At 46.5% G+C, this 26,813-nt stretch overlaps 1 protein-coding gene across 1 annotated transcript in view; it reads left to right on the top strand.

The window, feature by feature from the left end:
- KIAA1549 (KIAA1549 ortholog) overlaps positions 1 to 26,813 on the top strand; it is a 147,604-nt gene that overhangs the window by 67,459 nt on the left and 53,332 nt on the right. Inside the window, exons 5-11 of the mRNA XM_060195666.1 lie at positions 210 to 387; positions 2,929 to 3,059; positions 4,670 to 4,853; positions 8,783 to 8,842; positions 10,474 to 10,622; positions 15,665 to 15,842; positions 24,975 to 25,159. Coding sequence (XP_060051649.1) covers positions 210 to 387; positions 2,929 to 3,059; positions 4,670 to 4,853; positions 8,783 to 8,842; positions 10,474 to 10,622; positions 15,665 to 15,842; positions 24,975 to 25,159 — 1,065 coding nt within the window. The remainder of the gene's footprint in view (positions 1 to 209; positions 388 to 2,928; positions 3,060 to 4,669; positions 4,854 to 8,782; positions 8,843 to 10,473; positions 10,623 to 15,664; positions 15,843 to 24,974; positions 25,160 to 26,813) is intronic.

The raw sequence follows: 26,813 nt of genomic DNA, 5'->3' as shown, positions 1-26,813 counted from the left end.
CTTGGAGGCAAAAAAAAAAAAAAAAGAAAGAAAGAAAAAGAAAGTTTTGATTAGATAGTGATAAACACTATCCCTTTATGGAAATTACGTTTCAACCCTATTTACTTGATCATGATCATCTTGCTATTGAAGACAGTCTCCCTGTGGTGTGAATCATGGTGATCTTAAATTTGGTAACTCTTCCTGTCTGTGTTTTTTTGTTCCCGTAGGTGTATGAGCTGTTCGCCGACTTCACTTTTCTGGTCACTTCTGGCCCTTTTGTCTACTCAGCTATCTCAGTCATAAACGTGCTCATAAACAGTAAACTTGTCCGAGACCACACACCCTTGATTCTAGCTGTGAAACCTTCTTTCCTTGTGCCAGAGTCCAGATTCCAGGTCCAAACGGGTGAGGAAACTGCTGTTTTGCGATACGTGTAGAACCTCATTGATGTTTAAAAAAATTTAGAGGGAGCGGGATAACTACTACTACTACTACTACTTATTATTATTATTATTATTATTATTATTATCATTATTATTATTATTATTTAACCAGAGCGCTGCTCAGCTTTGGCTTCTGGTGGTGAGGGGGATTGAACCTGAGACTTCAGAGCCTCAGGCAGGAGAGTCTCCTTGCATAACCATTATGTTATCTACCCCTGCCAGGATGCCTTCTTTTAGAATGTATTACTTAGGGAGGCTGTGATGGCACACCTGGTTGAGCACACAGTTACCATGCACAAGGACCTGGGTTCAAGCTCCTCTGGTCCCCACCTGCAGGGGGAAGCTTCAGAATCGGTGAAGCAGGGCTACAGTTGTCTCTCTTGCCCTCTCTTTCTCCCCCTTCCCTCTTGATTACTTACAATTTTCAGAACGTTGATAATAAAGGGAAATGCCCAGTCCAAACAAAAGCATGCAGAATAGTGTAATGATGATTGATTTGTCCATTGTCTGGCTTCAGCTATTTCAGTTTCTAGTCAGTCTGGTTACAGTGACACTCCCAGCTGCACCATTTCCTCTCACATTTGAAATGCCGTGTCATCTCACTCATACATATTTCAGCCTAAGCCTCATAAAGATAAAGTCTAGGGCACAAACATGCCCACAGAGACATTCATATATACATAGGCCAGGCATCTATTGATGGCATCATTTTCATGCTCCCTAAAAACCAACCGTGATTCCTGCATTTCATATTTAATTTTTTTAATTAAAGTACTGCCACTAGGGTTATCATTGGAACTCAGTGTCTGCCTGGTGAATCCACTGCTCCTGGTGGCCATTTTTTCCTTTCTTTTTATTTTATTTGATAGGACAGAGAGAAATTAAGAGGGGTAGGGGAAGTAGAGGGGAGAGAGACACTTGCAGACCTGCTTCATCACATGAAGCTTCACCCTGCGGGTGGGGAGAAGGAACTCAAACCCAGGTCCTTTTGTATGGTAATTTGTATGGCCAACCAGGTGTGCCACTGCTCTGCCCACTTATTTCTTTTTATATGTGGTAGAACAGAGAGAAATTGAGAGGTGGAGAGGGAAATAGAGAAGGAGAGAGAAAGAAAGACACCTGTCTTCTTGCTCCATTGCTTGTAAAATTTCCTCCCTGAAGTTGGAGACTGGGGGCTTGAACTTAGGTCCTTGTACGTGGTAATATATGCACTTAAGCAAGTGTGCTACCACCCAGCCCCACATATTTAATCTTTTAATGCAGTGTCAGGGAATGAACCCACTGCCTCTTGCATGCCTGAGCAGTCTCCCTCTGGTTTAATGTTTACCATAAATTTTTAGAGAGACACCAAAGCACCACTTCACTAACCATGGAACTCCTTATGGTGGTGCTGAGAGAGGAGAGACCCTGCAGCCGTGCCCCATCATCCATGGAGTTCCCTGGGTGCTGCCATGGTGCTGAGGTTGGGGTCCAAGTTCCATGGTGCTGCCCCGTGGTGCTGAGGTTGGGGTCCAAGATCTCCCCATGGTAAAGCATGAGTTATAGCTATTTCCTGGGCACCATGTTGAACTTTTTGAACTTTTTTTTTGTTCTAAACCAGAGCACTGCTCAGCTCTGGCTTATGGTGCTGCAGAAGACTGAACTTGGGACTTTGGAGCCTCAGGCATGAGAGTCTGTTTGCATAACCATTATGCTATATCTACCCCTGCCATGTTGAACTTTTTAACAATGGGACATTCGAAAATTTTTGCCTAAGTAGAGAAAGCAACTTATTTAGTCCACATGTGTTTATCATTAAACTTTTAAAGCTCAGAGATTGCCCAATTTCGTTTTACCTATTTTCCTCCAAATTTTTTTGAGAAAGTTAGAGTGTTTCTTATTGATTTCACATAGTTTTCAATCTTGGTAAATTTCAGTAGTGTATGTTCACACCTACCTATATGTGTATACAACCTACCACACTAAAGTCCCAGTATCCTCACACCAAAGAGACCCTCTACCTGTTACCCCACTTCCCTTTTCCTTTTTCTCCAGTAACCACCATACTTTTCACAGACCCTCAGAATCAGCTTGGTTGTTATTATTGTTATTTCTGTAAGTAGCTAGAGCATTTTAAAAGCAATACCAGATACTATGTCATTTCACCTGTAAAACTTCAGTTTAATGCATTTTTTATAGAGATGGAAATTGAAAGAGAGAAAGAGAGAGAGATACCTGCATCACTGTTTCACCACGTGTGAAGCTTCCCCCCTACAGGTGGGGCCTGGGAGCTTGATCTGGGGTCCTCGCACACTGTAACATACTTTTATGTATTTGAAATCTTTCAGTCAGGTGCATTTTTTTTTTTTTGGTGTTCATTTTAACACAGTGCAGGCCACCAGCACTGGCTTCTGACATCCGTGCACTGATGCACACAGGGCTGAAGGCTATGGGGTGCTCAGCCCCATGCTCCAGAGGAGCCAGCTGATGGAGCTACTGTCACAGGCTATGATTGCTCTTTCAGTCCTCCAGTTTGTGCCTCAGAATGTGGACACGGGCTTCTGCAACTTCACCCAGCGCATCGAGAAGGGCCTGATGACGGCACTGACGGAAGTGCGCAGACACCAGCAGGGCAGAGCCAATGTCACAGTGCAGGTGAGGACAGTGCCCACTGCGTGCCTCGGGGGAGAACAAAACACTCAGGCTATCAGCGAACTAGGCAGCTTAGCTAGGGGGACCTGAGGATAGATGACTATATGCAGGACACTTTTCTGTCTCTTTCTTTCCTTCTTTCCTTTCTCCCTTTCTTTTTTTCCTTCTTTCTCCCTTCCCTCCTTTCTCTCTCTCTCTCTCTCTCTTTCTTTCTTTCAGAGCACTGCTCAGCTCTGGTTTATGGTGGTGCTAGCGATTGATCCTGGGATTTTGGAACCTCAGGCATGACAGTCTCTTTGCATAATTATTATTCAGGAATGTTCTAGAAGCCCAGGGCAGTTCTAGAAATCCAGAAATATTCTAGAAGTCCAGGAAATCTTCTAGAAGTCCAGGGACATTCCAGAAATCCAGGAATGGGGGGCTGGGCTGTGGTGCACCTGGTTAAGTGCACATGCTACCATGCACACAGACTTAGGTTCAAGACCCCTGTCCCCACCTGTAGGGGTGGAAAGCTTCATAAGCAGTGAAGCAGGGCTACAGGTCTCTCTCTCTTCCTCTCTCTCTCTCTCTCTTCCTCTCTCTCTCTCTCTCTCTCTCTCTCTCTTCCTCTTTCTCTCTCCCAGCCCTCTCAATTTCTCTTTTTCCTATCAAGCTAAATAAATAATTTTTTTGGTCTGTTTTTTAAAGAAAGGGCATCCAGGAATGTTCTGCAAATTCAGAAATGTTCTAGAAAGGAATGGTGCCAGATTACATATCCTGTGGGGAAATGTTTAACCACAGTAGTGGTTTTCTGGGTTTTTTTTCATTGATCGGGATTCACTATTCTGGGCTAACTTTTTTTTTGTGGGGGGGGGGGTTGGGGAGAGAGGCCAGAGTACCAAGATTTCTCCTAGCTGTAAAGCAGTCCATGTGGTGTGCTGGGGGCTTGAGTCTGGGTCATGCACATGGCAAAGCATGCACACTCCCAGGTGATTTATCTCACCAGCTCCCTCCTCCACTTTTATTTATTGGTTAGAGAAAGGAAGATGAGAGAGAGACAGAGAGACACAGAGAGAGAGAGAGAGAGACCTTCAGTACTGCTCCACCACTTGTGAAACTTCCCTTCTGCAAGTGGAGACCAGAGGCTTGAACCCAGGTCCTTGTACATGGTAATGTGTGTGTTAATCAGATGTGCCACTTCCTTTCCCTCTCTCTTTCCTTCCTTTTTTCCTTGCTCTTTCTCCTTCCCTCACTCTCCTTCTTCCTTCCTTTCTCTCTCCTTCCTTCCTTCCCTCCCTTCCTTCTCCCTTCCTTCCTTCCTTCCTTCCTTCCTTCCTTCCTTCCTTCCTTCCTTTCTTTCATACCAGAGCACTACTTAACTCTGGTTTATGGTGGTGCTAGGGATTGAACCTGGGATTTTGGAGCCTCAAGCATGACAGTCTCTTTGCATAATTATTATGCTGTCTCCACTGCCTGTCTTTAATTCTTTAAAAAAATATATATATAAAAGAGACATAGACAGAATTTATTCAAGAGAGCAAGAGAGAAGCCAGCACGCCATTCCAGCATATGCAGTGCTGGGAACTAGCAGTGTCCTGTGCTGTGGGGTCCTTACCAGGGTTTGGCTTTTCCAGATCCTGAATGTCACAGGGGGCTCCCCCCGCCTGGCTGCCCGCCGGGGCCCTGTGAGTGTGGTCTTCGCTGTGCGTGGCCCCCGGGGCTTCCTGCGTGGCTCAGAGGTGAGCGAGCACCTGCGGAACCTTAGCGTGGTGGAGTTCAGCTTCTACCTGGGCTACCCAGTGCTCCAGATCGCCGAGCGTGAGTGCCATCCTGCTGCCCCACTGCGGGGTGGGGAGGGGGGATCCACCTCCTGCCCTCTGCTCTGCCTACCCAGTGAAATATGTGTGCCAAGTCCAGGAAATAAACCAGATAAACTCGAAAGGCCTTGGATCCTAGCAGGAGTGAATCCAGAACCCTCTCATGCAGTGACTTAGACATATTGGCCATTTTTCTGGGTGAGGCAGGAGCCTTTCTCTGACTGTGGTTTGAGTCCAAGGACCACATCAGGGATACCATGGCACCAGGGGAAGAGCTCTGGTACTGCGGTATCTCTGCTCTGCCCCCCTCTTTCTCTGTGAAATCAAAAAAGGATGAAATGACATCAACCCAGGAACAGTGAAATGAAACTTCAGCTCCATCCCAAGTAAACAAACACATAAATGAAAGATGAAGCTCTTTTTTCTTTAATATTTAACTTATTTAGTCATTAGATAGAGACAGAGAGAAATTGAGAGGGGAGGAGGGATTGAAAGGGAAAGAGACATCTGCTTCACTGCTTGTAAAGCTTGCACCCTGCAGGTGGGGACTGGGGGCTTGAACCTGGGTCCTTGCACACTGCAAAGCAGGCACTCAACCAGGTGTGCCACCACCTCGCCCCTGCTCTTTCCTTTCTTTTAAAAAAGGTGGCTCACCTGGTAGAGCACACATAGTCTTATGTACGAGGGCGTGGAATTGAGGCTGCAGCCACAAGGTGGGAACACCTGCAGGTCGAAGGCTTCACGAGTGGTGGAGCAGTGCTGTGGTGTCTCTCCTTCTGTCTGAGTCATTCTCTCTTTCACCCTCTACTTAAAGAAGGGGGTGGGGGCGGGGAGGCCACCAGGAGTGTGGAGTCACGCAGACACTGAATTCCAGCGACATCTCTGGTGGCAAAATAGTAATAGCGACTAAACAATGATGATCATGAGACTGGAGCAGCAGTTCCAGAGCAGGTACCGTCAGCAGGGCGGGGCACCAGCCTATGTTTGCCTGGAGTGATGGGTCGGAGGAAGGAAAGACTCCAAAATGGTGACAAAAGGCAGTTAGGGGGCGGGCAGTGAGAATCTTGAATGTCTGTGTTGTGGAGGTGTTGCCAAGGCTCCATGTGCACCACCCTGCCTCATAACACTACACCCCAACGGGAGGACTAGTGAAGGGTAGCAAAGTCTCTCCCAGGCAGCAGCTGTCAGATTTGCAGTGCAGATGGGGTACAGTGGAGGTGAAAGGGAGCCGTGCCTCCAAACATAGCCCCACTCCCGCAAAATAGCAAATGCCTTTTTTTTCTTTATTGAGGGGATTCATGGTTTACAGTTGATAGTAAATACAGAAGTTGGTACATGTGTAACATTTTCAGTTTTCCACATAGCCCTCTAGCTCCCCCCTCCAGGTCCTCCTCTGCCATCATGGTCCAGGACCTGAACACTACCCCACCCCACCCCACCCCACCCCAGTCTTTTACTTTGGTGACAAATACCTTTTTAAATTTTTTTAAAAAAATTATTTATTTTATTATGATGACAGAGATGCAGAGATAAAGACAGAGAGAGAAGGAAGAGAGAGAGATGGGAAGAGAACATACATCTGTGGGTCGTCCTGGGGCTCTCTGCCTACCTGGCCACTGGCGGTGGAGACTGGGGTGGCCCCTGGGGGTCCTGGGGGCCCCTGGTTACGAGGATGACCTACACGGAGAGGGAGGAAGGAAACACACGATTTACCAGCTCCAGGAGAAGCCTCTTAGGACGACTTGTTTTCGTTTATTGGGAGGTAAAAGTGGGCGGATATACTCAAAGTTCAGAGAGAAGGTAGAGGTAATCATTAAGTCATACACACAATGCAGAGTTAGATCTTGAATTGTCAGGTATTTGATCTTAGCTGAGAAGTTACCATATAGGATATTCTGCTCGGAGGTGTTTGGAATCCTTTTTCTCTAAGGGTGGATTACAAACACCTCTGAGCAGAAGGGGGAAGGAGGCAGTTAAACAGAGAACCTCCGGGCAGAGGGGGGAGGGGACAGTTTGAGCAAAGCCAGGATATTTGCAGTGGGCTACAGGTTGGCCATACACAGTAATTCATGGCCTTTGTTCAAAAGGGATGGGGTAGCATGTACAGGAAAGTGCCCCATTCGGAAAAGCCCATAAGGTCAGGAGGGACCTGGTTAATGTCTCTTTCCCTTAGGAGGGAGAAGCCTCGGGGTCAGCCTGCTCAGACTCTCATGGAAATAGTGGCCTGGACTTCCCAGACAGTGGGCCCTTTCCCCACACACATCCACACCAGAGCACTGCTTAGCTCTGGCTTATGGTGGTGCTGGGGATTGAATTTGAGACCTCAGAACCTCAGGCATGAAAGTCTTTTACAGAACCATTATGCTGTCTCCCTAGCCCAGCAAATGCTTCTCATCATAGAGCTGCCAACAGGTTAATGATAGCCAGTGTTATTTCAGCTGGCATGTTGTCAGTGCCCTGAGCTGGAATGGAGGGAATGTGAAAGCAGACAGGGAAGATGTTGCTATCACTGATGCTCAGTTCAGGGTTCATGGGGGGTGGTCACAGACTGTCCTGGGCATATCAGGTCCCAAGGCCCCTTCTCATCAGTCAGAGCTGGGAGATGCCAGCTCTCCAAGGAAGGACACGAGGTGCAAACTCACTCAACTGGGTTGATGCCATGTCTTGGCGACCTTGCGTTCTATGAAGCAGTCAGTCCTAATGTTACTCCAGCCCAGTGATCATAGATCAGTGACACCAGGCAGTGACTTGTAAGTGAAGACACATGGCCAGGAAGTTCTAATTGCATTCAGGAGATTGAAGAGAGGAGGCTGTTGTAGGTACCAGGCAGTAAGACTGCCCCCCTGTCTTCTTTTTTAAAGATAGAGACAGAGAGGCAGCAAGGCAGAGAGAGATAGAGATAAAGACAGAGATACCACAGCTCCTAAGCTTCCTTAAATGGGGTGAGGGTTGGTCTTAAACCCAGGTTGTGCACATGGTAAAGCAGCACACTATCCAAGCCAGCTATTTTGCTAGCCCAACTTGCTCCTTTTACCTCTAGCATAGTGAGTGATCAAATGAACTACCTATGAGTAATTTTATATATCTACTTTTTATGAGACACTGGGGAATGGGTCCAGGGACTCACACATGTGTGGTACTGTTGAACAGCCTCCCCAGTTCATTTTTCATTTTTTATTTAGTGAATAGAGGCAAAGATGGACAGAAGAGAGATTCTTCAGGACCACTACACCATCTGCAGAGGCCCCTGCCACAGTGTTGTCCATGCTGCTGAGAGGAGAGACACCACAGTCTTGCTCCCCACCCATGGAGCTCCCTGGAAGCTGTCCATGGTGCTGAGAGAAGAGAGACACACACACACACACACACACACACACACACACCTCCCATATAGCCCTGCCCCACTGGGCATCCATGGAACTCCATGGGTGCTGTCCATGGTTCTGAGAGGGGGAGACACCACAGCCCTGCTCCAGCATCTATGGAGCTGCCTTGGTGCTGTCCGTGGTGCTGAGGATTGAATCCTAGGTCTCATGGCTGAGCTCATGTTCTACCTGGTGAACTATTTCTTGGGCTGGAACAGTTTTAAATAATAAACTCATCTGGATGGCAAAATACTTAGGAAAATAAAAAAAAATTAATAGGTAGGGCACAAAGGCTGCAGAGCCTGGTGTTGACTAGTCAAGAAGCTTTGCTTTGTTCTTCTCCCTCCCTCTTTTCTCCTTAAAACCCATGTCTGCATCTTTAACCAGTCTGACCTTTTATTTTTCATCAACATAATGAAGATTGGGGACTGGGGTGGGGTGGGGTGAGGAAATGTGCATTGTGGTTTACCCAGGACCTGCTAGAATCTTCGCCTTCCTGATGACTGAAAACGAGTTTCTGACTGGTGCTTTTTTCTCCTCTTCCCCCACCCCCTTTCTCTGCCAGCCTTCCAGTATCCCCAGCTCAACCTGTCCCTGCTGCTGAAGGCCTCCTGGGTGAGGACAGGTATGTGCGTCATGTTCTGGGAGCAATGAGACTGTGGGAGTCTCTCCCCAAGCTCAAAATTGCCCATCTTATTTCTGTGCCCTAAATCCAGGGCAAGATGTACCTTCACTACTTGGCAGAGGATGAATGAGGCAAGGACTCAGGTCTGGCTAACTAACTTGTGCCCTGCTGTGTAATGGCACAAAAAATGGGGCGGCTTGCTTAAAAATGCAGACCTCATGGCCCAGCCCAACAAGAATCCAGTCTTCTGAGTTAGGACAGGAGGTGGCTGCAAAGCAGGGCGCTATCTCTCTCTCTCCCTCCCTCCTCTATAGTCTTCATTTAGTTTCATGAGGAACCATAAAAACAGGAACAAGATAGCTCCCTGAACAAATAAAAATATTTTCAAAAAAAGTTTTGCGGGTCTGGGCCAGATTTTATTTTTATTTTATACTCTGTTATTTTAATTTTTGCCACCAGTGTTATCACTGGGGCTGAGTGCCTACATGTCTAGTACTTTATTTCTGGTGGCTTTTTTTGGGGGGGGGAGATAGAGGGATTTTGAGAGGAGTGGGAGAGAGAGCATAATGATTATGCAAAGCGACTTTCATGTCTGAGGCTTCAAGTCCTAATTTCAGCTCCCACCACCGTCAGCCATTGCTGAACAATGCTCTAGTGAAAGAGAGGAGAAAGGAAGAAAGAAAGAAAGACAAGAAGGAAGAAAGGAAGAGAGAGTCGGGCAGTAGCGCAGCAGATTAAGCACAGGTGGCACAAAGTGCAAGGACAGATGTAAGGATCCTGGTTCAAGCCCCCGGCTCCCCACCTGCAGGGGAGTCGCTTCACAGGCGGTGAAGCAGGTCTGCAGGTGTCTATCTTTCTCTCCCCCTCTCTGTCTTCCCCTTCTCTCTCCATTCTTCTCCGTCCTATCCAACAACGACAACAACAATGACAACAATAATAGCTTCAACAATAAAACAAGGGCAACAAAAGGGAATAAATATTAAAAAAAAAGAAAGGAAGAAAGAAAGAGGAGGGGAGAGAGAAAGAGAGGGAGGGAGGAGAGAGAGAGAGAGAGAGAGACTTGCAGCAGTGCTTCCTCGTTTATGAAGCTTTTCCTTGTAGGTTTGGACCAGGGGCTTGAACCCAGGCCCTTGCTCATGGGAACCAGCATGCTTATCCTTGTGCACCACCACCTGGCCCTTGTTTCTGTCTTTCTATCTGGAAAAAAGAAACAAAACCAAAAACAAACAAATAAACAACAACAACAACAAAAGAAAACCCAATTGTCCTGGAGTAGTGAGGTCCCAGTAGTGACCAAAAAAGGTGTTGGCTTTTGAATCAAGAAAAGGTGTGCCTCCAAACCAGTATCCAGCCACCTTGACTTTAAAATGCAGACACGATGTCTGATCACATGTGGGAGCTCCTGACTCCCGTGTCCCTGCACTGCAGAGTCCCTGGGACTCCTGGCCTTGTATCCCTTAGCCCTGGTGACTGCACCTAAGTCCCTCATCTGAGCCCATTTCCAGGGCTCTCCTGGCCCATCTGTGCTCATGTTTCACTCTCTGGCCCCCTGTTCCTTAGCACCTTTTAGTCATGCCTCCCCGTTGCGCTCACTAGCATATCTGTCCTTCCCTCCCCCCTCCCCACCACAGTCCTCCTGGGCGTTGTGGAGAAGCAGCTCCAGAGTGAAGTGTTCCAGGCGGAGATGGAACGCAAGCTGGCACAGCTGCTCAGTGAGGCCGCCACCCGCAGGCGTGTGTGGAGACGGGCCACGGTGGCTGCTGGGAACAGCGTGGTGCAGGTACTCTGGGGGGTCCATGGGGAGGGGGGTTGGAGAGCCCCCCGGGGAGTCTTGGCTTACACTGGTGGCTGGGTCTGTTTGAGGTCAGCCGCGGTGGTTTCAGTTCCACGTGGCTCTAGAGAGACATGTTATTTATTTATTCCTTAATGTATTTCTTATTTATTTTGTGTGTTTATTTTTAAATTAAATTTTGGATAGAAACAGAGAAATTGAGAGGGGAGAGAAAGAGGAGAGACAAAGAGAGACACCAACAACACTGTTTCACGGCTTGTGAAGCTTCCACCCTGCAGGTGGGGACTGGGGGCTTGAACTCGGGTCCTTGCACATGCTAACCTATGTGCTCAACCAGGTGTGCCACCACTTGGCCCCTATTTACTTATTTTTTAATTAATTAATTTTTTTATTTGTTGGATAGAGAGAAACTTAGAAGGGAGGGGGAGATAGAGAGGGAATGAAAAAGAGAGACACTTGCAGCCCCGCTTCACTGCTTGTGAAGCTTTCCCCCCTGTGGGTGAGAACTAGAGGCTTGAACTCAGGTCCTTGTGCACTGTAACATGTGCACTTTATCTTGAGCACCATCACTCCAGCCCCTGCCTTATTTTTAAAAAGAGTAAAGGATTTCAAGAGTCTCTAGCTTACCTAGAGAGTGTACCTGCTATTTTTGTTTGTTTGTTTGTGTTTATTCCCCAGAGCTCTGGCTTATGGTGGTGCCAGGAGGGATTGAACCTGGGACCTTTGGTGCTTTAGGCATGAAAGTTGTTTACAGGGTCATTATGCTAGCTGCCTGGCCTGGGTGTCCCCTTTGTCATTCGTATAATGCTTTGCCCACTCTGCACTGGAAGAAGCTCCATTGTTGTGGTCTCTCTCTCTTTCTATCTGGAAAAAACTCAGTTCAGTGTGTGAAAGAGACAGAAATAACAACAAACAAACAAAAAGGATTGTTACTTTTTGTTGTTGTTTCTGACTCCCAGAGAGAAAGATATATATGTGTAGCTGAGGCCTTGCACATGTATGATTTCATCTCTTCAGGGCACACTTTTTCATTCAGAGAGGGTAACAGGAGCAGAGAGAGAGACACCCCCTCCCCTGGCCCTGGAGCTTCTCCTGATGCTGTGGTTGTCCCACATGGTACTGGGCCTTGAACCTGGGTCACATGTATGTCAAGCTGCATGCTCCACCTGGTGAGCTATCTCTCCTCTTGCCCCCTGTATTTGTGTGTGTGTGCGTGTGTGTGTGTGTGTGTGCGTGCATGTACATGTGTACGAATGGGCACAAAAATGCATTTAATTTTATGGAATTCCAAGTATTATTGATAATATCACAGAGAGAAGCCATTCAGCCTGAAGACACCTTGGCAGTCCTAAAGAGGAGCTGGGAGATAGTTTCCCTGGCAGAGCAAATTCTTTTTTTTTTTTCCCCCTTTTGTTGCCCTTGTTGTAGCTTCGTTGTGGTCATTATTATTGCCCTTGTTGACGCAATTCGTTGTTGGATAGGACAGAGAGAAATGGAGAGAGGAGGGGAAGACAGAGAAGGGGACAGAAAGATAGACACCTGCAAACCTGCTTCACCACCTGTGAAGCGACTCCCCTGCAGGTGGGGAGCCAGGGACTCGAACCGGGATCCTTACGCCGGTCCCTGCGCTTTGCGCCACATGCGCTTAACCCACTGCGCCACCGCCCGACCCCCGCAGAGCAAATTCTTTACGGGGCCTGAAGTCCTGGGTTCAGGCCCCAGCACCACATGGCAGAACCACGGCCAGTACCATGGGGAGCTCCGTGGATAGTGGAGCCATGCTGAAGTGCCTTTCCTACTCTGTATCCCTCCTCTCTCGGAAAATAAAATAAAATAAAATAAAAAAAAATTAAGGCTAGGGAACCCCTCAGTGGTGCTGTGTGGGAGCGAGGCTCTGGCTTCATTCCCTGGCACCAAATTAAGAAACCAAAAGAGGTCAGAAAGAAGAACATGTCTCTTCTTTAGTACTTCCATGTCCTGTCTCTTGCCTCTTTGCCCCAGATCTGCTGCACTTTGGAAGCTGGCTGTGAGGAGACAAATGGCAGATCTGCTTGAATGACAGCATGACCCATTTAAAAATGTATTTTATTTTATATTATTTTATTTTATTTTAATCAGGGTTATTGCTGGGGCTCAGTGCCTGCATAATGAAGCCACTGCTTCTGGAGGCCACCACCCTTCTTTTTTCTTTTTTTCAATTTTTTTTTTTTTTTTTTTTAGGCTCCAGGGTTATCCCTGGGGCTTGGTGGCTGCACTATGAATCCACTGCTCCTGGAGGCTACTTTTTTCCATTTTGTTGTCCTTGTTATGGTTGTTATAGCTGTTGTTGTCATTGGATAGGACAGAGAGATATCAAGAGAGGAGGGGAAGACAGAGAGAGGGAGAGAAAGACAGATACCTGTAGACCTGCTTCACTGCTTGTGAAGCGACTCCCCTACAGGTGGGGAACTGGGGTTTGAACTGGGATTTTTACGCCGGTCCTTGAGCTTTGCGCCATGTGCGCTTACTCTGCTGCGCTTCCACCCAGTCCCCCCTTTTTCTTTCTTATATTTTATTTGATAGGACAGAAAGATTGAGAGGGGAGGGACAGGTAGAAAGGGAGAGAAAAATAGTCACCTGCATACCTGCTTCACTGCTCAAGAAGCATCCCCCCTGACAGGTGGGGAGTGAGAGCTTGAACCTGGTTTCTTGTGCATAGTACTATATGTGCTTAAGTGGGTTTGCCACCTTCCATCCCTGGTGTGACCCATTTTCAGGGCCTTGGACTCATATCAAATTGGAAATCAGGACTGTACTTTCTTCTCATCTTGTGTTTCTTTTTAAAAAATTAATTAATTTAATATGATAGAACAGAGAGAAGTTGAGAGTGAAGAGAAGATAGAAGTTCCACTTCCCCAGAGACCCCAGAGACCCACCCTACTAGGGAAAGAGAGAGGCAGACTGGGAGTATGGATCGACCAGTCAATGCCCATGTTCAGCGGAGAAGCAATTATAGAAGCTAGACCTTCCACCTTCTGCAACCCACAATGATCCCGGGTCCATACTCCCAGAGGGATAGAGAATGGGAAAGCTATCAGGGAAAGGGATGGGATATGGAGATCGGGTGGTGGGAATTGTGTGGAGTTGTACCCCTCCTATCCTATGGTTTTGTTAATGTCTCCTTTCTTAAATAAAAAAAATAAGAAGAAGAAGGAGATAGAGATGAAGAGAGATATAGTTTTCCCCACCTCCCTGCAGGTGGGGACTGAGGGCTTGAACCTGGGTCCTTGCACAATGTATTATGTGCACTCAACCAGGTGCACCATTACTCGGCCCCATCTTTTCATTTTTATTTGTCTCAAGGTTAAATTTTTTTTCCTTTCATCCATTGATCGCTCAGAATGTGTTGTCTAATTTCCATGTATTCGTGAATTCTTCGTTCATTTAATGCCCATGTATTTGTGATTTTCCTTTGTGCTATTCATGGTGCTCAGGTTTGATTTCTTCTGACATGGATTCTCATTTCATACCCTTGTGGTCAGAAAAGATACCTGATAAACTTCTAGCTTCTTCAATTTCTTGGGACTTGTTTTGTGGCCTAATGTAGGGTTTATCCTAGGAAGTGTTCTGTGTGAGTTTGACAAGAACTCACATTTGGTCTCTACTGTGTGGAGTGTTCTGAACACGCTTGTATATGTCTGTTTGGCCTATCCATGGTGCAGGTCTACTGTTTCCACATCAGTTCTGTGTCTGGATGACTCAGTCATTGCTGAGAGTGGTGTGTGAAAGACTTCTGGGATTTATTTCTCCTAAGAGGATTGGTTTCCAATGAGAATGTCTCCCCTCCACCCCCTATCCCCTCACCTCTCTCTCCCAACTGAGCTCACATGGTAACATTCAGAGACTTTTTGGATTGCCACTGCTGGTGTTTGTGTCTGTGTACTGCTACTGGCATCTATTCAGACTCACCCATCCATTCATTCATTAATTTTTGAAAGAGAGAGAACCAGAGAATCACTCTTGCATATGTGATGCCAGGAATCAAACTTGGGATCTCATACATACTTGAGAGTCCAGCACTTTATCCACTGCATTACCTCCCAGGCCAACTGGCATCTAATGAGAAGAGGACAGGGGATATTAATAACTATCCTGTAGTGCTTGGTTTGACCCACTATGTCAGAAAATCATCTGGACCTGAAGGGTAGCTGTGCCAAGATGAGAAGCCCTCTCCTATATGGACAGGGAGAAGCTAGTCTGCCAGATTTAAGAAGGGATTGGAGGGCACTCATGATGATTTCAGGAAATCTGAGGTAAACCTTGTCCATAGATTTGCAGTTGGGATGATAGTACTTCCCTTTAATGGTGAGTTAGAGTTTGTTGGAGCAAGTCTGTGTGGCACTGAAGAATGAACAGAGAGATGCATCCTCCCCAGCTCAAAAAATCTACATACTTAGAGAAGGAGAGGAGAGGAGGGAGGGAAGGAAGGAGAGGGAGATAGAGAAATAGATAGATAGATATGACAATGGTGGGGGTAGTTAGCATAATGGTTTTATGCAAAAAGATTCTCATGACTGAGGCTCTGAAGTCCCAGGTTCAATCCACTGCACTACCACAAGCCAGAGCTGAGCAGTGCTTTCATTTGAGAGAGAGAGAGACAGAGACACACACAGAGAGAGAGGTGCTAATACATCATTCCACCATCCATGGATTTCCATTTGACGCTGTCCATGGTACTCACATGTGGTGCTGGGGATTGAATCCAAGGCTTTTATTCATGATAAGGCATGTGTTCTACCCACTGAACTGTCTCTCTGCCCCTTGGTGGTGATTCTAAACTGGCTGGACTGGGTGGCTGTAGGTTCTGTGTACCTTAGAGAAGATCTTGAGCAAGATGAAGGTCATTTCTTAATCTCCCTAGAGGACCATGCATGGTAGCTGTCTTTCTTCCCATCAGGAGAGCATCGTGGTGGGGGAATTAAATCCTGGTCACACCATGGAGGCGGGGAGCCTCAGGTTGGACCATGCTGAGGGCTGCTGCTATCTCCCAGGTGGTGAATGTGTCCCGGCTGGAGGGAGAGGACAATCCGGTGCAGCTTGTCTATTTTGTGGAGGACCAGGATGGGGAGAGGCTCAGTGCCGTCAAGTCATCAGAACTGATCAACAAGATAGACGTCCAGAGAGCAGCCATCATCCTAGGTTACCGGATCCAAGGTGCCGTGGCCCAGCGTAAGTGCGTGAAGCTTGGCCCCTGGGCGGGGCTGTGTGAGCTTTGTGGGAGGGTCAATGACTGGTTCCTTTCTGACAATGAACCTCTACTATAATGCATTCTTTTAAAAAAAATAAGTATTTTATTAGTTTAATGAGTAGAGACAGAGAAATTGAGAGGGAAGTGAGAGATAGAGAATGAGAAACACCTGCAACACTGCTTCACTACTCATGAAGCTTCCTCCCTGCAGGTGAGGGTCTTGGGCTTGAACCTGGGTCTTTATGCATGGTAATATGGGCACTTTACAAGGCGTGCCACTGACCAGCCCCACTTTATTTTATTTTTATAATTTTTATTAGTGATTTATTAATAATGATTGGCAAGATTGTGGTATAAGAGGGGCACAGTTCCCACCACTAGAATTCCATACCCCATCCCCTCCATTGGAAGTTTCCCTGTTCTTTATCCCTCTGGGAGTATGGGCCAAAGATCTTTATGTGGTGCAGAAGGTGGAAGGTCTGGCTTCTGTAATTGCTTCTCCAACAGACATGGGTGTTGACCGGTTGAGCCATACCCACAGCCTGTTTCTGTCTTTCCCTAGTGGGGTAGGGCTCTGGGGAGGAGAGGTTCCAGGACACATTGGTGTGGTCATCTGCTCAGGGAAGTCAGGTTCGCACCATGGTAGAAAATTCTCTCTCTCATAAAGCAAGTCAATATTTAAAAAAAATAAAAATTCCTCTTATGGGAGGCATGATGGAGGCGAAGGAGGAGAGACCAGTTCCTTAAAGTGGAGGAAGAGGACAAGCTGGTAGAGGGTGCAATGTGCTGACACCAACCATGGGGAAGCCAGAAACTATACATGTGTGACTCCAGTAGACCTGTAGATCAACATTCCTACCCCGCCCACCCCACCACCCTGCAACACAGTGATCTAAAAAAGGGTCCTTAAAAAAAAAAAAAAAAGAAAAGGAGGTCCTGGAGGCCAGGCAGTGGTGCACTTGGTTGAGCATACACAGGTTAACATGTGCAAGGACCTGAGTTCTAGCCCCCACTCCCTGCCTGCAGGAGGACAGCTTCATGAGCAGTGAAGGTGTCTGCAGGTCTCTCTCTGTCGCTTTCCCTCCCCTCTCAATTTCCCTCTGTCCTATCAAATAAAATAGAAAAAAAATAAATGGTTGCTAGCAGTGGTGGATTCATCATGCAAGCACCAAGCCCCAGTGATATCCCTGGTGGTAATATAATATAATATAATATAATATAATATAATATAATATAATATAATATAATATAATATAATATAATATATATAATATGAATAAAGTCTTGGTGCACCACTCTTATATTTATTCAAATGACACTGAAACACTCATTCAAAGGGAATGAGTCGAGTGGTGGTGCACCAGGTTAAACGCACATAGTACAAAGTGCAAAGACTCACTCAAGGATCCTGGTTTGAGTTCCCCACTCCCTACCTGCAGAGGGGTCACTTCACAAGTGGTGAAGCAGGTCTGCAAGTGTCTATCTTTCTTTCCACCTCTATCTTCCCTTTCCCTCTCAATTTCTCTCTGTCCTATCCATTTTTTTTTTTTTAAAGGCCACCAGGAGCAGTGGATTTGTAGTGCTGGTACCAAGTCAGCAATAACACTGGAGGCAAAAAGGGGGGCATATGCACCCCTATATGCACAGCTGCATTATTCACAATACTTAAAGAGTGGAAGCAGTCTAAATGCCCAACAACAGATGACTGGATAAATAAATTATGGGATATATACTCCATGGAATACTACTTTTCAATCAAAAAAGACAATATTGTGTCCTTTAAAGCAAAATAGATGGGACTGGAGGCTATTATGTTTAGCAAAATAAGTAATGAGATGAAAGACAGCTGCTGGATATTTTCACTTATATGTGGAATCTAGAGATCTGACCTTTAGAAGAAAAAAACAAAAACAAAGAAACAAACCAGAAGCAAACAACTGTTCCTAAGACTTGTGAGAACTATGGTGGTTATCTTTCGGAGGTGAAGGTGGGGATACAGAGATTTTCTGGGGGTGTGGTGTGGAACTATACACTGTAATCTTACAATCTTGTAACCCACTATTAATCACAGATAAAAAATTAAATTAATAAACAAGGAGGCAGGGTAGATAGCATAATGGCTATGCAAGAAAGACTCTCAGACCTGAGGCTCCAAAGCCCCGGGTTTAATCCCCCACACCACATAAGCCAGAGCTGAGCAGTGCGCCCCTCTCCTTCTCCCTGCCCCTGTCCCTCTCCCAAACCTTATCTGCTATAAGATCCCAAACCTTATCTGCTATAAGATCCCAAACCTTATCTGCTATAAGATCCCAAACCTTATCTGCTATAAGATCCCAAACCTTATCTGCTATAAGATCCCAAACCTTATCTGCTATAAGATCCCAAACCTTATCTGCTATAAGATCCCAAACCTTATCTGCTATAAGATCCCAAACCTTATCTGCTATAAGATCCCAAACCTTATCTGCTATAAGATCCCAAACCTTATCTGCTATAAGATCCCAAACCTTATCTGCTATAAGATCCCAAACCTTATCTGCTATAAGACCCCAAATCTTATCTGCTATAAGACCCCAAATCTTATCTGCTATAAGATCCCAAACCTTATCTGCTATAAGACCCCAAATCTTATCTGCTATAAGACCCCAAATCTTATCTGCTATACTTTTACCTTTAGGTTCCTGGTTATTAAATAAATTGTTCTGCTTTATATCTTAATGCTTTTTAGCCACCAAGTTGCAGAGGCTATCATGGCTCGGTGCTGGCATTACAAATCCACTGCTCCTGGTGGCCACTTTTTTTCCATTTTAATTGGATAGGACAGAGAAAAATTGAGAGAGGTGGAGGAGGTAGAAAAGGAGAGGGAAAGATACCTGAAGACCTGCTTCACTGCTTGTGAAGCATCCCCGCTGCAGGTGGGGAGTGGGATCTTGAACTTTGATCCTTGTGCAGGTCCTTGTGCTTAGTACTGGGTGTGCTTAACCGGCTATACCACTGCCTGGCCCCCTCAATTTCTCTGTCTTTCCAATAAAAAATAAAAAATAGATTTAAAAAAGTGAATTATATTCACTGAAACTAGTGCTAATATTTCCCCCCCTTGACTCCTGGTCTATTTCTCTTCTAAAATTTCTCCCTTAGGCAAAAATCACATCTTCTCTGTGTCTCTGTTATGTGTCATTTTGGGGCCACTGGCTTGAACGGGGAGGCAACATCTACCTTTATTAACTTCCTTCTGTTGTTTTTTTTTTTTCCCTCACAAACAAGTTCTTGAGCCCCTCTTCTCTTCCAGCCCCCCATTTTCCTTCCACTTTCTCCTCTGTTGATCCATAGTTCAGAAAGAGCTGTTTTGTTCTTTATTATTGTTGGAAGAGGCCCCACCCATCCCCATCAATGGAGGTCTGACATGAAGAAAGATCAGTAGCCTGAGAGAATGTTTCTCTCTGATACACCTTCATAAGTCAGACTACTGTTGCGGTAGTAGTGTTTCCCCCTGTGAAATTTAACTTTCCACAGTAAGGGGACAAGTAATGTTCATGAGGGTTTTAGTATCTGAGAACATTGAATGTTTTGCAGCAAGGGAGATGACTTAGTGGGTAGAGAATATGACTTGCATACCTGAGATTCCAAGTTTGATCCCCACCACTGCCTGTGTGGGAGTTATGCTATAGCCCCCGCCCCATTAGTCATAAAAATAAGTTAAGTAGGCCTAGTGAAATAGCTTACGTGGATAGTGCACTGCTTTGTCCTATGTATGGCCCAGGTTTGAGAACATCCCCCATTGCATTGAAGGAGCTTTGATGCTGTGATCTGTTTCTCTCTCTCTCTCTGAAAAAAAGTAAGTAAATGAATACATCGTTGAGGAAAAACAAGTGGCCAGGCTAGTAGTTCAACTGGTAGAGTTCAGGATTTATGTGTATAAAGCCTTGAATATAATCTCCAGCTCCCCATGGGCTGGAGTGATGGTCTGCTTTCTCCTTCTCTCTCTCTCAAAAAAAAAAAAAGGAAGTGTGAGGGGCGAGGAGGGTCAGTGAAATAGCTCTCTTGGGTAGCATGCCTGCTTTGTCATATGCATGGCTCAACTTCAAGCCTGGCCTCCATTATATTAGGGGAAACTTGAGTGTTGTGTCTCTCCATGTCTCTGTCTGTCTTTATCTAAAAAAGTCAGCTTGGGGCAGTGAAGTCTTAGTGATGACGGAAAAAATGTTTTTAAGGAAATGCAACTCTTTGTAGGAGATGAAGTCAGTTTTAAGAAATGACAGTTTTGTCATTAGCCTCAGTTTTAGAAGGTTCTTTGTATGCAGCCATACTGAATCCTGGAACATAAATAGGAAGAGCAGACTCCTGGGCACACACTCTCCATTGTGTGGAAAGGGGGGGTCCTGGGAGTCAGACTCCAGGCCTCATATGTGAAGTAGTCCCTCTAACACTGGTGACATCCTGACCCCTCTTTCTATTTTATGGTCATGTCACTGTTAATGGTTTGTCTGTGAATTTCAGATCTGATTACAAACTCTCATGTTCACTTTCAAAGCCATGAGAGGGAAAAAAAGCAGGAGGTATTTGTCACTTGTCCTGTGTTTCTGGTTCCACAGTCAAGCCCAGCAATTTCACCATAGAAGAGTTTTGTATGTAGGGAAATAGCTCAGCTGGTAGAGCACAGGCCTTTGCACATCCCTCCGCCCCTTCCCCCCCCCCCCCGCCACCTAGCTCTGGGCTTGATTCCTGGTGTTGTATGTACCTGAGTGGTGCTCTTCCTTCTTGTACTTGTGCATGCTCCCTCTCTTTCCCTCTGTCTCTCTCTCTCTCTCACTTATCTTGTATGAAATAAATGCAGTTTATCTTTAAAATATTAATACAGGGCTGGGAAGTCGCTCGGTAGATAGAACTCATGCATAACTCTGAGTGAGGCCCTGCACTCACTCTCTGACCCCACAGGGTAGCACTATGGACAGCACCCAGGGGGCTCCAGGGATGGTGGGGCAAGGCTGTGAGGTCTCTCCTCTCCAGCACCATGGACAGCACCCAGGGAGCTCCACGGATGGTGGAGCAGTGTGTGTGTGTGTGTGTGGGGGGGGGGGCATGCTCTCCTCTCCAGCACCATGGACAGCACCAAGGGAGCTCCATGGATGGTGGAGCAGTGTGTGTGTGTGTGTGTGTGGGTGGGGGGCATGCTCTCCTCTCCAGCACCATGGACAGCACCCAGGGAGCTCTATGGATGGTGGAGCAGTGTGTGTGTGTGTGGGGGGGCACGCTCTCCTCTCCAGCACCATGGACAGCACCAAGGGAGCTCCATGGATGGTGGAGCAGTGTGTGTGTGTGTGGGTGGGGGGCACGCTCTCCTCTCCAACACCATGGACAGCACCCAGGGAGCTCCATGGATGGTGGAGCAGTGTGTGTGTGTGGGCACGCTCTCCTCTCCAGCACCATGGACAGCACCAAGGGAGTCCATGGATGGTGGAGCAGTGTGTGTGTGTGTGTGTGTGTGTGTGTGTGTGTGTGTGTGTGTGGGCACGCTCTCCTCTCCAGCACCATGGACAGCACCCAGGGAGCTCCGTGGATGGTGGAGTGAGTGGTGCTTTGGTGTCTTTCCTTCTTTCCTCTCTGTTGACTCTCCCTTTCTACATCTCTCTCTTTTAAGATTTTACTTACTTATTAATGAGAAAGATAGGAGGTGAGAGAGAAAGAACCAAACATAATTCTGGTACATGTGCCACCGGGATTGAACTCAGGACCTCACGCTTGAGAGTCTAATGCTTTATCTACTGCACCACCTCCAAGACCACCCTAAGTATATATAATGAAAAAATAGGACTGGGGAAATCACTTGGCAATGCTACATATGTGCCAAGCGAAAATAATAATAGTAATAATAATAATAATAATTGCATGAGGATCTGAACACCTTTCAAGCCTACCTCCAGCTCTTTTCAGCATGGGAGGTGGAATGCAGCCAGCCCACAGGTAGTCATGAACTGTGAAGTCAGGCCTGGTTTTGACCTGTGTCCTCCCAGGGGCAGACTAGTCTCAAACCAAGATGAATCTCTGGTCATTCCAGCTACTCCTTTGGCTCTGCCACTCCTTCTCTGTCCTCAGTTATTTTCATAGACTCTGAGCTATATTTGTCTGAAACGACATTCAGGCTGTATTGCCAAAGGCAGGTGCCTGATACTCAGTCTCTTTCCCCGTGTCCCAGGAAACTCCTGCTCTGTAATTTGCCATGGTCCCATGTCAGCTCCCCACACTCTGTCCTGTAATTCCTCCTTCCTGCCCCATGCCTTGGCTCTGAAGGACTCTCCCTCTCCCCCAATATCCCTCCAGTCACTCACAGGGGCCAAAACCTGCATTGGGATTTTTTTCTGGTATATCTTTGAACAGCAACATTTTAATTTTTCAAAAAGGAATTTATGAGAGGGGGAAGAGAGAGAAGAGACTGAGAGAAGGAGATATGGAGAGAGGGAGTGAATACCAGAACATTACTTTGGCATATGCAATGCCAGGGACTGAACTCAGGAACTCATGCTTGAGAGTCTGACATTTTAGTTATGGCACCACTATCAGGGCCACAGCAGTCTTATCTGAGCACAGCATGTACGAGCCACCAGAGGCCATGGAACAAGCCTCAGACTTCATCCCCTGGACTTACAGCAAAGGCAGGATTTTGGTTCCTGATTCTGTTACTCTGCAGTATGCCAGCACAGTGCCTGCCCATTTATCAGAGTATCAAAGTGTGTTTTGAAAGACTAGTGAGGGGTTCCTTGCATGACAAAGACTAGTAAGTGATCCCTTGCATGACAAAGCCAGAACAAGAGGATGCAAAGAGGAAGTTAGTGCCCTGAAAGGGTTATCACAAAGCAGCCTTTACAGAAGGATGGGAAGAGGGGACAGCGTCTTGATTTTTTAAAAATATTTTATTTATTTACTAATGAGAAAGATAGGAGGAGAGAGAAAGAACCAGATAACACTCCGGTACATGTGCTGCTGGGGATTGAACTCGGGACCTCATACTTGAGAATCCAGTGCTTTATCCATTGCGCCACCTCCCAAGCCAAGCCTAGAACCCAAGTTCTAATGGAACTGGAAATGGTTGAACTTATTTATTTATTTATTTACTTATACTTTGATAGAAGATGAGAGACAGAGAAGGATAGAGAAGGACAGAAAGAAAGTGACACCTGGGGCCCGGGTGGTGGCGCACCTGGTTAAGCGCACACATTACAGTGCACAAGGACCTGAATTCGAGCCCCCAGTCCCCACCTGCAGGGGGAAAGCTTTGCAATTGGTGAAGCAGGGCTGCAGGTGTCTCTCTGTCTCTCTTCCTCTTTATCACCCCCTTCCCTCTCAATTTCTGACTGTCTCTATCCAATAAATAAGTAAAGATAACAAAAAAATTAAAAAAAAAAAAGAAAGTGACACCTGTAGCACTACTCCACAGCTTGTGAAGTTTCTCCATGTTGCAGGTGGGAACTGGGGAGTTTGAACCTGGGTATGACTCAAGCATGGAGGTAATTGTGCACACTTTACTGGGTGCAACACCATCCAGCTCCAACAGTTGAGCTTAGACTGGTGCTGACTCCTGTGACAAGAGCTGAGTACTGGGAGGTTGGGGGGGGGGGTGATGAGTTGGAGAAGGAAAGAAAGAAGCAGATTGAAGCACAGTAACCCGAGGCTGTGAAATGGGGGATGGGCCAAGGAGGGTGAGCAGCAGACTGAAAATGAGCAAGTTTGCCTAAATGTCATCTAAGGATTGAAAATGGAAGGTAGGAGAAAGCTTAGTGGGTGGAACACTTATCTTACAGGAAGGGTCCTAGGTTTGATCCTGGCACCACATGGAAGCACCATGGACAGCTCCAAAGGGAGCATCATGGATGGTGCCTGCTTGTCTCTCCGAATCTCAGCTCTGTCTCTCCTTCCTCCTCTCTTTTTTGCTTGCACTTTAAGCATCTATAATTAAAAAATTAGACTGAGGGAGGCTATTCCAATGTATTATATGTGTGTGTGAAGGCCGTGGTTCACCCCCTAGTGCTGCTTTGGGGGGCATGGAGTGGAGAAAGGGTCAGAAAAAATGGCTTCTGGCAGGGCACATGCCTTGTCAAGTGCTTGGCCTGAGTTTGAGTCCTCACACCATATGGGAGGGACAGAGGGGCATGGTGCCCGAGGGAAGCTCTGTTCCTGTGATATTTCTCCCTCTGTCTTTTTCCTCCTCTGTCTTTGAATGAAACAAAAACAACTTGCCTGGGAGCTGTAAGAGTTTCTGGTGAGAGAGAAAGAGAGAGAGAAAGAAAGATAAAGAAAGAAAGGGAGAGAGAGAAAGAGAGATAGAACTGGGGAATGTTATGCATGTACAAACTATTGTGCTTACTGTTGAATGTAAAACATTAATTCCCCAATAAAAAAAAAAAAAGAAAAAAAAGAGAGATAGAAAGGAAGGGAGGAGGGGGGAAAGATAGAAATAAGGAAGAAAGGAAGGAAGAGAGAAAGGAAAGGGGAAGGAGGGGAGAAAGAAAGAAATGAAGGAAGGAAGAAAGAAGCGAGTAAAAGACAAAAAAATTGATAACTGGTGCTCAGTGGGTGGAGCACAGGATATGCAAAGGTAGGGTTCCCGGCACTGCCTGTGCCAAAGTGATTCTCTTTCTTTCTATCTCTTTCAATAAAACGTGAGTAAACTGATCAGTGGCGCCTGAAGTAAAGCCATTTTGTTGAAAAAGTCATGTTTCCAGGGTTTCGGGAGAGACCCAGGCAAAGACTTTCAGTTAGTGTTTTGTCGCTACTTATTTGGGCTTCTGATATTTTGTTTTATTTTATTTTTTATTTGGGGAAGAGGCAGGTCTTCACCAGAACTTCTTGCTTGTTTGGGGCTGACTTTTTCCAATCGAGAGAGAGAGAGAGAGATGGAGGGAGAGAAGGAAAGACACCCCAGCATCCCAGTTCCCTCCAGTGTACTAGGGCCCAGACTGGAGCCTGGGTCGCGCACATGGCGGGCATTCAGGTGAGCTGTTTAGCCAGTCCAGGGGGTCTTGCCCTCTGGTGGGGAAACCTCAGCGCCCTGAGGAATTAGGGGGAGGGGGCACCTGGCGTGGCCCTGCACTGACCAGGGCCCTCTTGCTCGTCCCCAGCGGTGGACAGGGTGAAGCGGCCGCCCCCCGAGTCGCAGAGCAGCAACCTGTGGGTCGTCGTGGGCGTGGTGGTGCCCGCGCTGGTGGTGGCGGTCATCGTCGTCATCCTCTACTGGAAGCTGTGCCGCACCGACAAGCTGGACTTCCAGCCGGACACGGTCGCCAACATCCAGCAGCGCCAAAAGGTACGGGGTCCTCCAGGGACTGCCCCCCATCCCCCACCTACCCCTGCAAACTGGGGCCTAGGGGCGCCAGCTGTGGGACTGGCCTCTGTATTTGCTTTCTGAATCTCCATTCTTTCTTTCCTTCCTTCCTTCCTTCCTTCCTTCCTTCCTTCCTTCCTTCCTTCCTTCCTTCCTTCCTCCTTTCCTTCCTTCCTTCCTTCCTTCCTTCCTTCCTCCCTCCCTCACTCCCTCCCTTCCTTCCTCGCCTTTCCTCCCTTCCTATTTTTCTTTCTTTCCTTCCTTCTTTCTTTTTTTATATTTATTTATATTTATTTATTTATTTATTCCCTTTTGTTGCCCTTGTTTTGCCCTTGTTGTTATTGATATCGTTGTTGGATAGGACACAGAGAAATGGAGAGAGGAGGGGAAAACATAGAGGGGGAGAGAAAGACACTTGCGGACCTGCTTCACCGCCTGTGAAGCGATTCCCCTGCAGGTGGGGAGCAGGGGGCTCTAACTAGGATCCTTACGCCAGTCCTTGCGCCTTGCCCCACATGCGCTTAACCTACTGCGTTACCAACTGACACCCCTTCTTTCTTTTAAAAGATTTTTATTAGTGATTTGATATTGACTTACATAATTATGAGATAATAGGGATATAATTCCACACCATTCCCACCACCAGAGTTCTGTGTCCCCATTCCCTCCATTGGAAACTGCAGTGGTTCTCTCGATCACAGATATGGGTTGACTATTATTTCTGTATCTATCTCTCTCTCTCTCTATCTATAAATTTACTCATTTTTTCTATGCCCCTGCCTTCTCTTCCTTTCTAAGTCACACCTCTATACCTATTGCTACTTCTGCATGGCTGGCCTTCCTTTTTTACTTTTCTCCCTCTGGGTCTTGATGTTCAGAGCTCTCTGGTCATCTTCCCTGAACATTTCTCCCCCTCTCTGGGGAGTATGGACCAAAATTTAGGGGTTCAGAAGGTGGGAGTTTTTTTTTTTTTTAATGTTTATGGGTTTATTGCTAGGATAGAGGGAAATTGAGATGGAAGGGGAGATAGAGAGGGAAAGAGAAGGAGAGATCCCTGCAGACCTGCTTCACTGTAGCCGAAGCTTTCTCCCTGCAGGTAGGGACTGGGAGCTTGACCCCAGGTCCTTGTGCACTGTAATATGTGGGCGTAACCAGGTGCACCACCAGCAGCCCCCCCTCTGTGTTTGTTTGTATTTATTTATTTTATGTCTTTATTCTTTTTCTTTTTAAAAAATATTTATTTATTCCCTTTATTTATTATGCCCCTGTTTTTTATTGTTGTAGTCGTTATTGGGTAGGACAGAGAGAAATGGAGAGAGGAGGGGAAGACAGAGAGGGGGAGAGAAAGAGAGCCACCTGTAGACCTGCTTCACCGCTTGTGAAGTGACTTCCTCCCTGCAAGTGGGGAGCAGGGGGCTCGAACTGGGATCCTTATGCCAGTCCTTGGCGCTTTGCGTGTGCGCTTAACCTGCGCTACCGCCTGACTCCCTATGTCTTTATTCTTATTGGGGCACTAATGGTTTATTTCCAGTACAGTTGTTGACACATGAGTACAGTTTCTTATCTCCTGGTGATAGGTGTCTGCCAAACACTCTCACCTGCAACTTAGGTCCTAGTCCACCATCATGAACCAGCA

This window comes from Erinaceus europaeus, chromosome 8 (genome assembly GCF_950295315.1).
Source record: "Erinaceus europaeus chromosome 8, mEriEur2.1, whole genome shotgun sequence".
Lineage (NCBI taxonomy): Eukaryota > Metazoa > Chordata > Mammalia > Eulipotyphla > Erinaceidae > Erinaceus > Erinaceus europaeus.
Note: the sequence above shows the minus strand (reverse complement) of the source record. Positions and strands in the feature narration are given on the sequence as shown.